This window comes from Pipistrellus hanaki (genome assembly GCF_964339955.1).
Source record: "Pipistrellus hanaki genome assembly, chromosome: 1".
NCBI classification, from domain to species: Eukaryota; Metazoa; Chordata; class Mammalia; order Chiroptera; family Vespertilionidae; genus Pipistrellus; species Pipistrellus hanaki.
The window spans coordinates 208,650,566-208,664,491 of NC_140503.1; the positions used below are offsets into that span (position 1 = coordinate 208,650,566).

Here is a 13,926-nt window from a genome sequence, read left to right on the forward strand (position 1 = left end):
TAGTGCCTGTGCCCGTCCCCGCGGTCCGGCCAGAGGCCGCTCCCAGCCCCTCTGGCTGAGGGAAGGCTTTATCCGCCTGCCGTGGTCTCGGAGCAGGTTCCCGGCTCTCGGGAATGAGAACCCGCTGGGCCGGCCCAGCTGCTCCATTCCAGGACACGGAACCGGGCACTCACTCCTCACCCAGCGTGAAGGGGCCTCACACAGCCCGAGAGGGCGAGCTCCAGCTCCCCACAGGGCGTTTGTTCCCGTAACGACTCCAGCGACTCCTGGGAAACGCGGGGAACCAGAGCAGAGGACGCAGAGTCAGAAACAGGCCTGAGCGCTGCTTCCGCCAGGGCTGTCGCGCCGTGAGCCTCGCCGTCAGCTCCGGGCGGCAGACGAGCGGGTCGCGAGGGGCTGCTGAGCAGCTGCCAGTGCCGGGCCTCGGTGCGTTTATCGTGGGCGGAGGGCAGCATGACAGCTCCCCGGTGCCCTCAGGAAGGGATCTGTCACTGCGGGAGGTGGGACAATGGCCCACAAAGCGGCCGGTGCCTGAGGCCCGGAACCCGTGGCTGCATCGTGTTACAGGCGGAAAACACTGCCGGGCCTTAGCGGACACTGTCCCTGTGGCCTAGGCGGCCATCTACTCACACAGCCTTCAGAGCAGAGCACCTGTTCCGAGTAGAAGAGAGATGTGGCAGGCGGGGAAGTCAGAGCGCGGGAGCAGGGGTCCAGGGCCCTGCGTTCTGGGGCCGGAGGAGGGGGGGGGATATGGGACGGGGGGAGAGGATGTGGGACTGGGGGAGGGGATGTGGGACCGGGGCGGGAGGGTGTGGGACCGGGGGGATGTGGGACCGGGGGGATGTGGGACCGGGGGGGATGTGGGACGGGGGGGAATGTGGGACCGGGGGGGGGGGTGTGGGACCGGGGGGGGTGTGGGACCGGGGCGGGGGATGTGGGACCGGGGGGAATGTGGGACCGGGGGGGGGGGGGTGTGGGACCGGGGGGATGTGGGACCGGGGGGGGGGGGGGATGTGGGACGGGGGGGAATGTGGGACCGGGGGGGATGTGGGACCGGGGGGATGTGGGACCGGGGCGGGGGATGTGGGACCGGGGGGGTGTGGGACCGGGGGGGGGGGGATATGGGACCGGGGGGAATGTGGGACCGGGGGGGGGGGGGTGTGGGACCGGGGGGGATGTGGGACCGGGGGGGGGGGTGTGGGACCGGGGGGATGTGGGACCGGGGGGGGGGGGGTGTGGGACCGGGGGGATGTGGGACCGGGGGGGGGGGGATGTGGGACCAGGGGGGTGTGGGACCGGGGGGGGGGAATATGGGACCGGGGGAATGTGGGACCCGGGGGGGGGGGGGTGTGGGACCGGGGGGGATGTGGGACCGGGGGGGGGGGTGTGGGACCGGGGGGGATGTGGGACCGGGGGGGGTGGGACCGGGGGGGGCGGGATGTGGGACGGGGGGAATGTGGGACGGGGGAGGGATGTGGGACCGGGGGGGATGTGGGACCGGGGGGATGTGGGACCGGGGGGTGTGGGACCGGGGGGAATGTGGGACGGGGGGGGGGGATGTGGGACCGGGGGGGGGGGGTGTGGGACCGGGGGGGGGGGTGGGACCGGGGGGGGGGATGTGGGACCGGGGAGATGTGGGACCGGGGGGGGGGATGTGGGACCGGGGAGATGTGGGACCGGGGGGGGATGTGGGATGGGGGGGGGGATGTGGGACCGGGGGGGGGGATGTGGGACGGGGGGGGGGGTGTGGGACCGGGGGGATGTGGGACCGGGGGGGGGGATGTGGGACCGGGGAGATGTGGGACCGGGGGGGGATGTGGGATGGGGGGGGGGATGTGGGACCGGGGGGGGGGGTGGGACCGGGGGGGGGGATGTGGGACCGGGGAGATGTGGGACCGGGGGGGATGTGGGATGGGGGGGGATGTGGGACCGGGGGGGGGGATGTGGGACGGGGGGGGGGGGGTGTGGGACCGGGGGGGGGGGGTGTGGGACCAGGGGCGGGGATGTGGGACCGGGGGCGGGGATGTGGGACCGGGGGGATGTGGGACGGGGGGATGTGGGACCGGGGGGGGGATGTGGGACCGGGGGGGGGGATTTGGGAGCAGGGGGGGATGTGGGGCTGGGGGACCGGGGGGGGGGGGATGTGGGATGGGGGGGGGGATGTGGGACCGGGGGGAATGTGGGACCGGGGGGGGGGGATGTGGGACCGGGGGAGGAATGTGGGACCGGGGGGTGTGGGACCGGGGGGATGTGGGACCGGGGGGATGTGGGACCGGGGGGATGTGGGATGGGGGGGGGGATGTGGGACCGGGGGAGGAATGTGGGACCGGGGGATGTGGGACCGGGGGGATGTGGGACCGGGGGGGGGGGGGGATGTGGGATGGGGGGGGGGAATGTGGGACCGGGGGAGGAATGTGGGACCGGGGGGTGTGGGACGGGGGGGGGGGGGGGGGATGTGGGACCGGGGGAGGAATGTGGGACCGGGGGGTGTGGGACGGGGGGGGGGGATTTGGGAGCAGGGGGGGATGTGGGGCTGGGGGACCGGGGGGGGGGGGGATGTGGGACGGGGGGGGAATGTGGGACCGGGGGGGGGGGGATGTGGGACGGGGGGGGAATGTGGGACCGGGGGGGGGGGGGGGTGTGGGACCGGGGGGGGAATGTGGGACCGGGGGGTGTGGGACCGGGGGGGGGGATTTGGGAGCAGGGGGGGATGTGGGGCTGGGGGACCGGGGGGGGGGGGGGGGGATGTGGGACGGGGGGGATGTGGGATGGGGGGGGGATGGGGGACGGGGGCGGGGGGTGTGCAAGGACCACAGAGAGGCTCCAGGAGCTGAGAGCAGCCCCCAGCTGACAACCAGCAAGGAAACAGGTCTCCGGCCTACAAGTGCCAGGAGCTGCTTTCTGCTCAGGGGTCAGCCCTGCCAACACCTTGGTTTTGGCCCGAACTCCCAACCTACAGACCTGTGGGCGCGCCGAGCCGCGTGGCTCCGAGTCCCGCAGTGACGGGGGCGGTGATGTGTGAAAACGCCCCGCGGAGTGTGTCACATGTCAAAGGCAGGATGGCAGTGTTCATCCAAACCAACAGCTGAGCCTGGGCTGAGCAATAGGGGTTCGGGGATTCTACATTTCCGGAACACACTGCCCTTCCTTAACTCACACACCTACCGATACTGTCCTGCCTGGCACCCCTGGCAGCGGAGCCTGTCAGAGATGCTGGGCGCCGCTCCGGCCCGGCCCCCACCCCTGCGGGGCTGTGGCACCCAGGACACTGCGCCAACGTCACACCCAGGCCTGCTTCTCCCAGCGCCTCACCCCTGCGCCCACCTGTACCTCCGCATGGAGCACGGTCCGTGGGCACAGCACAGGGTCTGTACACAAAATCCTGCTGTCCCTACGACAACACGGCTTCATGTCACCTATAGAATGCAGTCTGTCGGCCAGTGCGTGTCCTGTGAGACTCTGGGCACTCCCTCCTCGCCCCCAGCCACACCTGGAAAGCAGAGCCAGTGGGGAGAGCAAGAGAAGCAGACTCTCAGCACCAACAGCTTTCAAAGTGGAGGGCCAGGCGGCCCCAGGAAACCCTGGTGCTGAGGTCAGGTTCATAGGGATGCGGGCTGCCTCCTGGGTACTTCCAATGGGAGCAGGAACACCGCAGGTCTTGACCTCAGACTGCCTCCTGACCTTGACCTCAGGCTGCCTCCTGACCTTGACCTCACACTGCCTCCTGGCCTTGACCTCACACTGCCTCCTGGCCTTGACCTCACGCTGCCTCCTGACCTTGACCTCACACTGCCTCCTGACCTTGACCTCACACTGCCTCCTGGCCTTGACCTCACACTGCCTCCTGACTTTCCCAGCCTCAAGACAGGACCTGGAATGTCAAAAGAAAAACACACTTCACTAAAGGAATGTTCAAGGGAATGCATGTAACCGAAGAGACCGCTGCAGGCTGAGCTGTGCGCATTCCATAGTCCTGCTGACGGAAGACAAGCGGCCACTGGAAGCTGACTTGACGTTTCCCCAGATACTAAAACACCACCCGGGGAAAGAGAGAACACGCCTAAGGAGCTGCCGACACACCTCACAGCTAAAGGCCGGCACATTAAACATTTGGGACTGTAAAGAAAAGCCCAGATTCATTCATTCTTAATGAGGCATTTTTTTTCAAGCCCTTGGCAACGTAATGCTTTACAACTTAGGAAATTCCGCCCCATTCATTTCTTCTTATTGCCAGCCACCTCTGGAGCCGGCGAGGGCAGGCGTTATAACAATGAACTCCCCGTGGCCGGCGGGGGCTGCGGCTCAGGGAGGCCGGACCGAGCAAACGCCGTCCGAGGGCCCCGCGTCCCGCCAGGTCTCCTGCCCAAAGCACCGGGCCCCTGAGCTTTCCTCTGCCATGTGTGCGCTCCGGCACCCACAGGCGTGGCGGGGGCCCGCGTGACAGACACGCACACGGGAAGGGCGTCACATGGAAAAGAAGGAAAACACACCTGGCGGGATGAGGGACAGGTGGGGAGGGTAGTTAACAAAGACTCTGACTTTTCAGTCTAAGAAAACTGTCTGTGAACTTCTAACTTCAAGCAAAAAAAAAAAAAAAAAAAAACCTTGCTGGGAAAGGGGGCTGATATTCTATCAATCTTTTTATTTAAAAAAAGCACCGTCAGCTCTTTGAAGCAGGTGCTGGGCTCCTGCCTGGTCACTGAGTCCACGGAAAGCCAGGCCTGCCGCCACACACACACACACACACACACACACACACGCACACGCACACACGGCGCAGAGCAATGTAACTACCTAAGCTTCGGTGAACACATTGCCGGAATACAAGCCAAGAACGCCGGGGAAAGCCCGTGGTCTCTAAAGACCCCTCCCAAAACACGGTCCCTGCAGACAAACCGCACGGAGCAAAGCACTTTTTAAAGAAAATAGAGAAGACAAAAAACCCACTAATTTAAGTGGAAATTGTACCTCAGTGGCATCACTATTTGACCAAACAGCTATAATCTATTTTCAGTCCCTGTAATCACCCAAATAAGAACAGCAGACAGGCATGTGGCTTTAAGAAAATCAAGCCCTGCCCTGGCCAGTTTTACTCAGCAATTGTCTGCCCTCGGACCAAAGGGTCACGGGTTCAATTCCCGGCCAAGGGCATGTACCTCAGTTGTGGGTTTGATCCCCGACCCTGGTCAGGGCACATGTGGGAGAACCAATCGATGAGCCTTTCTCACATCGATGTTTCTTTCTCCTCCTCCTCTCCCCTCCTCCCCTCCCTCCCACTCTCTCTAAAAATCTACGGGGGAAATGTCCTTGGGTGAGGATTAACAACAAATCAATCCCTACCGGCCCCTTGTGGCTCAGTGGTGAGCGTGGATCTACCGTATGAATCAGGAAGTCACGGTTTGATTCCAGGTCGGGGCACTTGCCCAGGTTGCGGGCACATCCCCAGCAGGGGTCGTGTAAGAGGCAGCCCATCCATGATTCTCTCATCATTGATGTTTCTATCTCTCCCTGCCTCTCCCTTCCTCTCTGAAGTCAATATATATATATATATATTATTGATTTTTTACAGAGAGGAAGGGAGAGGGATAGAGAGTTAGAAACATCGATGAGAGAGAATCATCGATCGGCTGCCTCTTGCACACCCCCTACTGGGGATGTGCCCGCAACCAAGGTACATGCCCTTGACTGGAATCGAACCTGGGACCTTTCAGTCCGCAGGCCGATGCTCTAATCCACTGAGCCAAGCCGGTTTCGGCAATAAAAATATATTTTAAAAAATAAAAAGAAAATACAGCCCACCAAATTCTCATCTTACCAAACAGATCAATTGGAAGGATTAATTACTAGATTCCTTAGAATTGGAGCTTTCTAAGTCCCTTACCATATGACACATTTTTTTTTTTTTGCACGTAATCATTTTAAACGGTTTAAACCATTACACAAAACCACGCACATATACTTAGTTAGGGCTCTTCCAAATCCCATATATTTCAGGCTCCCCGAATTAAGTTCCGTCAGAGACAGGACACACAGACGCTACCGCTGGCGGACTTCACACAACACACAAAGCCCGCCGGAAGGCTCCTGGCAGAGCCCTGCCCCGCTACTCCGTTAGGAACCTGCCCAACCAGCTGCTAGAGGACAGGGGATGCAAGCAAAATGGGACGATGAAGAATATGCAAGACAATATATTTTTAAAAACTTAAGCTTCCACCGAAGACCCCGGCCCTCCCCTCGGAGAAAGCAAACTCCACGTTAGAAGCCCCGTTTCCAAAGCCCTCCGCTGCAGGCCACGGCCACTGGGAACTTGTGTCTCCGCACATGGTTGGAAGGGGTGAGGTCTGGGCTCAGAGGCTCTCCCCCGTTTCAGACCCTCAGCGGGGAGGAAACCGAAGGGCAGGAAGAGCAGAGTGACTTCCTTCCCGGCCAGAACCAGACCCAATAAACTCTGACCAAGTACTGACACTGCGCAACCAGCATAGGAAGGGACAGCCAATACGGGAGCGCGGACCTTCAGACCACGGGGCGCTGAGGAAAGGCAGACTCAGTCACACTGACCACTGGTGCGTGGTGAGCAGAAGCTGGAGCGGCCTGGGCTCCTCGGGGACCGCCCCTCTCCCTCCGGCCTGGTCCTGGGTGCGGCCCTCTCAGCTCCTCCTGCCTGGGCACACGCCGCGCCTCCAGCCGACAGCACCACCGGCAGCGCCGCCCCTCAGCCTCTGTCTCAGAGACCGAGGCACCCCGAGGGCCTTTATTGGGAGCGTCACAGAGAAGGTGCCACCTGCACGGAGACCTCAGAAAGGAGGAAGCGGGCCGGGCCGGCGTGGCTCCGTGGTTGCGCTTCAACCTAGTAACCAGGTCATGGTTCAATTCTGGGTTGGGCACATGCCCGGGTTCCTGGCTTGATCCCTGGTAGGGGGACAGCGGGGGTGGAGGGGGCGGAATTGGGGTAAGGGGAGCAGCTGATTAATGATTCTCTCTCATCATGGATGTTTCTATCTTTCCCTCTCCCTTCCTCTCTGAAATCAGTAAGAATATATTGGGGGGGGGGGGGTGAGTAAGCGGAGCTGGAGAGTCTGCAGCTGGAGCGGAGGGAGGGGGGGGCGGGGTCAGGGCGCAGATGGCAGGCATGAAGGGCACGCTGCCAGCAGAGGCTGTGTCATTCCATCCCCGTTCCCGTTATTCATACATCACATTCACAGCGCGTTTCCGTTTGGACAGGGGGCTTGGCGCAGCTCCCGTCTGGGGCCGGGGCACTCCTAAACGGAAGCCTGCCTCTGCCCGGCCTCCTCGGGGAGGGCATGGCCGGCCCTGACACGGCGCCCAGCCTGAGGGAAGGGCACACGGGCGATTCCGCCGGGTGTAAGCGGCGGAGGGAGGCCGAGCCTGCGGGCGGCCAGGCCTGACAGCAGGCGGCGAGCCCAGTCTCCCCACCCGCCCCCGCGCCCTCGATCCCTTCGGAAACCTGACCTCTTGCTGCAACCGCCTTGGCCTCGTCCCGTGGGTGTGGATTTGCCTCCCTTCCAGCCCGCCAAACGCTGGGCGGGTTTCTGGCTCCCCGGGCGCTCAGAGCTGCAAAGTTAAATCTGCTTTTCCAGGTTTTTTTCTCCCCCCCAGTCCTAACGGAAGAAGCCAGAGCGCGGGGCAGAGGGCCGGCTCCCTCCAATCTCCAACCGGAGCAGGAAACTCCCGGCCAGAGGAGCCAGCGGGCGGCGGGCGCGGCGACAGCCCCGCACCCAGGACCAGGCCGCACCCAGGACCAGCCCGGAGGGAGAGGGGCGGTCCCCGAGGAGCCCCGGCCGCTCCAGCTTCTGCTCCTCCAGCAAATAAGACAATAAGGCCCGAAGGGCACCGGGACCCTCACAAGGGCCTGTCAACACAGAGCGCCACACACGCGCGTAGGGGGACAGGCTGCGTGGGAAGGGGACGGGACAGAGCCCCCCAACTTGCAGGATGGCTAAGGCACCCCAGGTGGGTCCAAGCAAAACCACCGTTGGTGACACCCAAACAGTGTGCGCCAGTCGAGGGGACAAGAAGGAGCGCCCACTCTGAGGGTGGCCAGGACCCCACAATGGAGGTCCACGCAGCCACCCTGGATGAGAGGAGTGAGCCAGTCACGGGGGTGGGGGGGTCCATTCGCAGGATGTCCCGGACCCACGCGGAGGGCCCCGGAGGAGCTGCCTTCGCGGACACAGACCCCAGGGAAGCGGCCACCTTGGGGAGCCGGTCCGACGGTCAGCACCCTGCTTTTCCGGGACCAGACCCCTGCGCGCGGGGCCACGAGGGTCGCAGCAGGCGCGCCCCTCGGTGCCACCCCGAGGCCCAGACAACGCCAGGCGCCCGGCCCGGCCCGCCCCGTCCCGGTCCACGTCCCCGTCCCCGTCCCCATGCCGGCGGCGGCTCAGGCGGCGCCCGCCACTTGGAGCGGCGACCCCGCGGCGCCCCGCCCGGATCGGCCACACCAGGCCCGGGTCCCCGTCCCCTCGGAACCCCCGTCCCCCCGGAACCCCCTCCCCCCGAACCCCTGTCCCCCCGGAACCTTCGTCCCCCCGGAACCCCCGATCCCCTCGGAACCCCCGATCCCCCGGAACCCCTTTCACCCCGAACCCCCGGAACCCCTTTCACCCCGAACCCCCGTCCCCTCGGAACCCCCGACCCCCCGGAACCCATATCCCCCCGGGAACCCAGCCGGCCTGGAACCCCCTTCCGGCCCCGAGTCCCCGCTGGGTCCCTGGACCCCCCACCCGCGGCCGTGCCACCTCGCCCGCCGGCGAACCCCACTCTCCAGGGACCCGCCCCGCCGCCCGCAGCCTCACCTCAGGCCGCCGCCTCGGCAGCGCTCGCTCCTCGCCGCCGGCGCCCGGGCCCCGCGGAACGGAACCGGCGGCCCGCACAGCCGCGGCCGCCGCAACAATGGAGGCCCGGGGCGGGGCGCCCGCCTCTCAGCTCCGCGCGGCCGGGCTCGGGGTCCGCGGGGCAGCCGCCGGCGCGAGGCAGCCGCGGGGCTCTGGCACCGCGCACGCGCACTCGCCCCGCCCGCGCCCCCGGCCCCGCCCCCCGGCGGCGCCCGGCGCCCAGGCCCCGCCCCCCGGCCAATGGGGAGAGAGAGGGGCGGGGGGGCGGGGCCGGGAGAGACAAAGGGAGGTGGGGTGGGGCGGGGTTGCGGGGCGGGGCCGCGGGGGCGGGGCCGCGGGGGCGGGACCGGCCCGCGGGGAGATGGGACCTCGCAGCTGCCCCATCCGCGGCCCAATCGGGCGAGGGGAGGCCCCCCTTACTGTCCACTGGGAATCTGCTCAGCTGGCCTTTGCTCATCCCAAACCCAGAACTCAAACTTGAAGGCTTGGCCTGCTGTGCATTAAGGAAAACTGAGGCCCAAGGAGCGAGACCATTTGCTGCCCCAAGTTCCAAAGTCCCATTCGCTCATTCACCTTTTATTCATTCAACAAACATTGCAGCGGCTTGTAGGAGGTGCATCAGGAGTGGGAGGCAAAGGCTCCGGCCCCGGAGGAGCGCCTGCAAGCAGGACCCGGAGCTCGGGGTCGCTTTAACGCCTGGAAAGGGAGCCAGGAGCCCAGCTGCCACCCCTTCCTGCGTGGACCCTTTTGTGGTTCTGTTCTTCCTACCGAAATGCCCTCCTTCCCTCGCCTGTGTGGACGAAAGGAGCCACATGCTGACCTGACAAGCTCAGGGGAGGCCTGCTTGGCAGTCTTGCAAACTCAGAGACCTAAAATAACCACAAAAGATGGTTAAATAATTTTAAACAGGTTATAGTGGGTAGTCATGTCCTAGGCAGATATTTTCACTGATAAAGATCAACTTACATCTTCTTTACTGAGTCTGTTTGCCTTTTTCGCCTCTAAGATAGCATATCTGTGAGATGTCTTGGGTAACTTGTAACTTCCTTTTTACCCCGGACCCCTCAGGGCACAACAAATGGCACCCAGACATTCCCTCATTGTTATTGTTATCAAGTTAATTGTGAACTGTTAAAGTATCCTGTATCCATCTCTAAAAGAAGCACATGTCCATCATTTCACCTTTCACTCTATCCCAGAGGTTTCCCTGCTTCGCTCTGTCCCACCTCCCTAATCTATCACCAATAAATTTCTTGTAACTCACCTAAGTCCCTTCCCTTTGGTTGCAATGTACTAATACAGATGTAACCCGTCATTCTCCGGAGCATCATTTCAATTCCTTGAGGTTCTGCTTCCTGGCATATGTCAACAGTTTGGCTCAAATAAATTTCACAAAAATTCTTTACAGGTTTCAATGTTGTTGTTGTTGTTGTTTTGTTGACACCTGTCACCCCATACTTCTAGACACCACCATCACCTTTAACCTCTGCCCTCATCCGTCATGGTATTCGTCGAGGTAGGCCTCATGTGCCCCCCACTGGTGTTTCCCTGTTACCAGCAGCTCCCCCAGAGTCTCCAGGATCCCCCATCCCTGCCCACCTTCTGCGTGCTGGGGTGTTAGGGTGACCCATGGCTTGGCAGGATGCCCTCCTATTCACAGGGACGCACTTACTGGAAATCTCTCTCCCAGGTTTTAAACACACCAAGGTCATGTCACTGCCAAGTCCTTATCCCCAGCCCCGACCTCTCCTGGCTGGATGCCCAGGAGGCATCTCACACCTGCCAGGGCCAGAGCACAGAGCTTCACTCACTCAGTGCCCTGACCTGCTGCTCCCTCCCCTCCCCGCTCATCAGGGCCCCTCCATCCACACAGGCTCCGTGTGGAACCGCCCCGAGTGCTCTCTCCCCGGCCCCCTGCAGTCCTGCCTTCCCAGGGCCTCGCCCACCCTGCCTGTCACAGCGGCCGCAGCTGCCTGAAGTGTGACCTCTCGAGGACAAGCAGGGGTCTGCCTCGGAGTCAGTCACCGCTGTGCCAGAGAGGGCCAGGCGCCTGATCTGACTTGCCAACAGCTCCCGCAGGAACAAGAGCAGCTCCCTGCCCTCTCGGGGGGGCTGCAGTTGGTGCGGGATGTGCTCCGAGGTCAGGAAAGCGCATCTCGGTACATTCCAGCAGAGTCCTCTCTCAGCGAGCAGCAGGCATCACTTAGCATTTCAGCAGCGTCTCCTCACCTGGAGCCCTGGCTGGGGTCAGCTCCAAGCTCAGTCGGGTTGATGCCAGACCTCACTTCCGGGGGTGTGGGCCGGAGGCTGTCCTCGGGTGCTACAGAGCCCCCCCCCCAACCAGGGGGTTCCTCCCTGCGTGGAGGTGAGGGCTTCACAGGACGTAAGGAGAAGCCCTCTGTCTAGTGTGTAGGGATGAATTCTTAGTAATGGAACCTGACTGTGGGGGCGACAGCCCATGGCCTCTGCCACCCGATCGGCTGGAAGCTGTCCCAGGCTCCGCGGGCACTCAGGCAGCGGGGCTGGGGCGGGGAGGGGGGGTAAAATGTGCCCAAGGCCAACTCCCAGAAACTCCCAGAACAGGATGCCGTGTTCACGCGATGGGGGCAGATCAGGGGTCGGTGATCTGAGTGGGACCGGCACTTCCTGTGGGAACTCTGACCTCCTTTGATGCTGGGAAGGGGAAGGGGGTGGTGTAGTGCCCGACACCCTTCCCCGACTCTCCCAGGGACCCTTATTTAGAAAAAAATAAATTACAAGCTGAGTGCAAGTTTCTAAGAAGCGGCGTGGCACTTTCACGGTTAGAACACAGCGTCCTTTATTTCCCAGGCCCGCGGCCGCCCCCCACAGGGAGGAGGAGACGGGGGTTTCCAGCTCGGGCTCGACCACTGAGGACGGAAGCACGTTCGGTGCCGGAGTTTCCCCTGCCCTGGCCGGGCCGGGCTTGCGCGGGGCCTGCGCCGGGGCCGGCGTGTGCGGGCCGGGAGGAAGCTGAGAGAGGCTGACTCACGGGCAGGACGGCCAGGACACACGGGGATGCGGCTCTCGAGGCACTTCACAAACACGGGGGCCGGGGCCGGGGCCGGGGCCGGGCCCCCCCCACCCCCAAGACGGCCACACCTCTCAGCGGGACGGCAGGCCTCTGCCCGAGCCCTGCTGACCGCCGACGGGACTGCCTCAAGGGTCGTGTCCGTCTCAGGACCACCCACGAGGCATCCCTCCTGGGCCACGTGTGTGTGTTCTGCCGTGGGGAGGTGGGGAGCTGCCGGCCGTGTCACCAGAAAGCCACACGGGCTCAGGCCGAGTCCACGGAAGTCCCGATCCCGGGCCCTGGCCGCGGGGAGGCGGGTCCACCCCAGACGTGGAGGGAAACAATGAGGAAGTCGCCGTGGACGTGGACGGACTCACACGCATTACACACAGCATTGGGGGGAGCAGCCTTTCGGGGACCGTGTGACAGGAACGAAAGAAAGAGAAGCAAAGGAAAACATTCAGGAGTCCCTGTGCCAGGGACACGGAGCACGGAGACCACACAGCGCGGAGGGCGGGGCTGAGGCTGCAGACTACACTCTTCATACGTGTCCTCTCGGGCCCGCAGGCCGCGCTTCTTAGTAAAATAAAGCTCTGTGTTACTTTAGGATATCCTGTGGGCGTCTGGGGGCTGGCGCGGGAGAGCTGAGCAGGGCGCGCGGGCCTGGAGCAGGACCCTGCGCCACAGCCAGCGCCAACGCTCGTCACCCCACGCTTGGCACCGCCCCGGGCCCCTGGATACAGGCCACGGGGCCAGCGGACACCGAGGCCGGCGCCCCCGCCGGGGATGGTGTCCGGGCCTGTCCCTGACAAGCCTCCGCGGATCCCCATCCTGGTCCCCCCGGTGGCCCCAGGGCCGGGGAGGCGGGCGTGCCGTCTCCATGCCCGCCCTCCCGGGGACAGCCGCTCTGCAGCGTATCCTGGTGCCAGCACCGCGGGGGAGGGCGGTGCACAGCCCGGCGCCAGGGCCTGGGCTACAGGCAGGAGGGTCTCAGGCGCCAGGCTGCGCTGTGGGACCTGCTCCCGCCCGCCCCAGTGCCTGCCCGCCCGCCCGCCTGTCCCATGGGCACGGAGGAGCGGGGCCAGCGGCCGGGCGGGGGGCGGGGGCGGCGCCATCAGAACAGCAGGGCCTTCTTCTTGAGGTCGTTCCTCTTCCAGAGCGCCAGGCGGTCGAACTCCTCCACGCTCATGCCGAACACCGCCTGGAACTCCGCGGGCGACAGGTGTCTCTGCAGAGAGAGGAGCCCCAGGGGAGCGTGAGCGCTCAGCCCCGTGCCGCCGGGCTCACCTGGACCGCCTGGGCCTCGGTCCCGTCCCCCGCCACCCTGTCAGCCTCCCTCTGCTGCAGCCCGGCGGAAAGAGGCTCAGCACGCAGCCCCCCCGGAGCCCGGGGCACCGCGCGGCGACGGGACTCCCTCCTGCCTGAAGCGCTGGGCCAGGCTCAGGGCGCTCAGTCCCCGCGGTGCCAGCTGAGGGGGCAGGTTCATTGTGGACATTTCACAGACAAGGAAGCTGAGGCGTGAAGCTGAGCCACGAGCCCGCAGGGCCCGGACCTGACTTTGAGTCCTCCCTGTCTCCCAGCCTCTGCTGCCTGAGTCACAAAGTCCCTCCTAATGGAATCTGGGCCCAGAGTTCTCAATGTGTGTGCACACGCACACACACACACACACACACACACAGACACACAGACACAGACAGCACACACAGTCACACACACACACAGTCACATAGTCACACACAGTCACACAGACACACACAGTCACACACACACCACACACACACACGCACACACACACACACACAGACACACAGACACACAGACACAGACAGCACACACAGTCACACACACACACAGTCACATAGTCACACACAGTCACACAGACACACACAGTCACACACACACACACACCACACACACACACGCACACACACACACACAGACACACAGACACAGACAGCACACACAGTCACACACACACACAGTCACATAGTCACACACAGTCACACAGACACACACAGTCACACACACACACACCACACA

At 64.0% G+C, this 13,926-nt stretch overlaps 2 protein-coding genes across 5 annotated transcripts in view; both read right to left on the minus strand.

Annotated features, from left to right (window-relative positions):
- The window catches only part of AFAP1 (actin filament associated protein 1), a 59,350-nt gene extending 50,336 nt beyond the window's left edge, over positions 1-9,014 (minus strand). The window contains exon 1 of the mRNA XM_084860801.1: positions 8,817-9,014. The gene's annotated coding sequence lies outside the window, so the exon portion shown is untranslated. The remainder of the gene's footprint in view (positions 1-8,816) is intronic.
- A 2,642-nt stretch (positions 9,015-11,656) lies between these two features.
- The window catches only part of ABLIM2 (actin binding LIM protein family member 2), an 87,224-nt gene continuing 84,954 nt past the window's right edge, over positions 11,657-13,926 (minus strand). For all 4 annotated transcript variants that reach the window (XR_014792943.1, XR_014792944.1, XR_014792945.1 and 1 more), the window contains one exon: positions 11,657-13,114. Coding sequence is in view for 1 of the 4 variants with exons in the window: in XM_084861416.1 (XP_084717542.1) it covers positions 13,001-13,114 (114 nt within the window). In the remaining 3 variants the exon portion in view is untranslated. The remainder of the gene's footprint in view (positions 13,115-13,926) is intronic.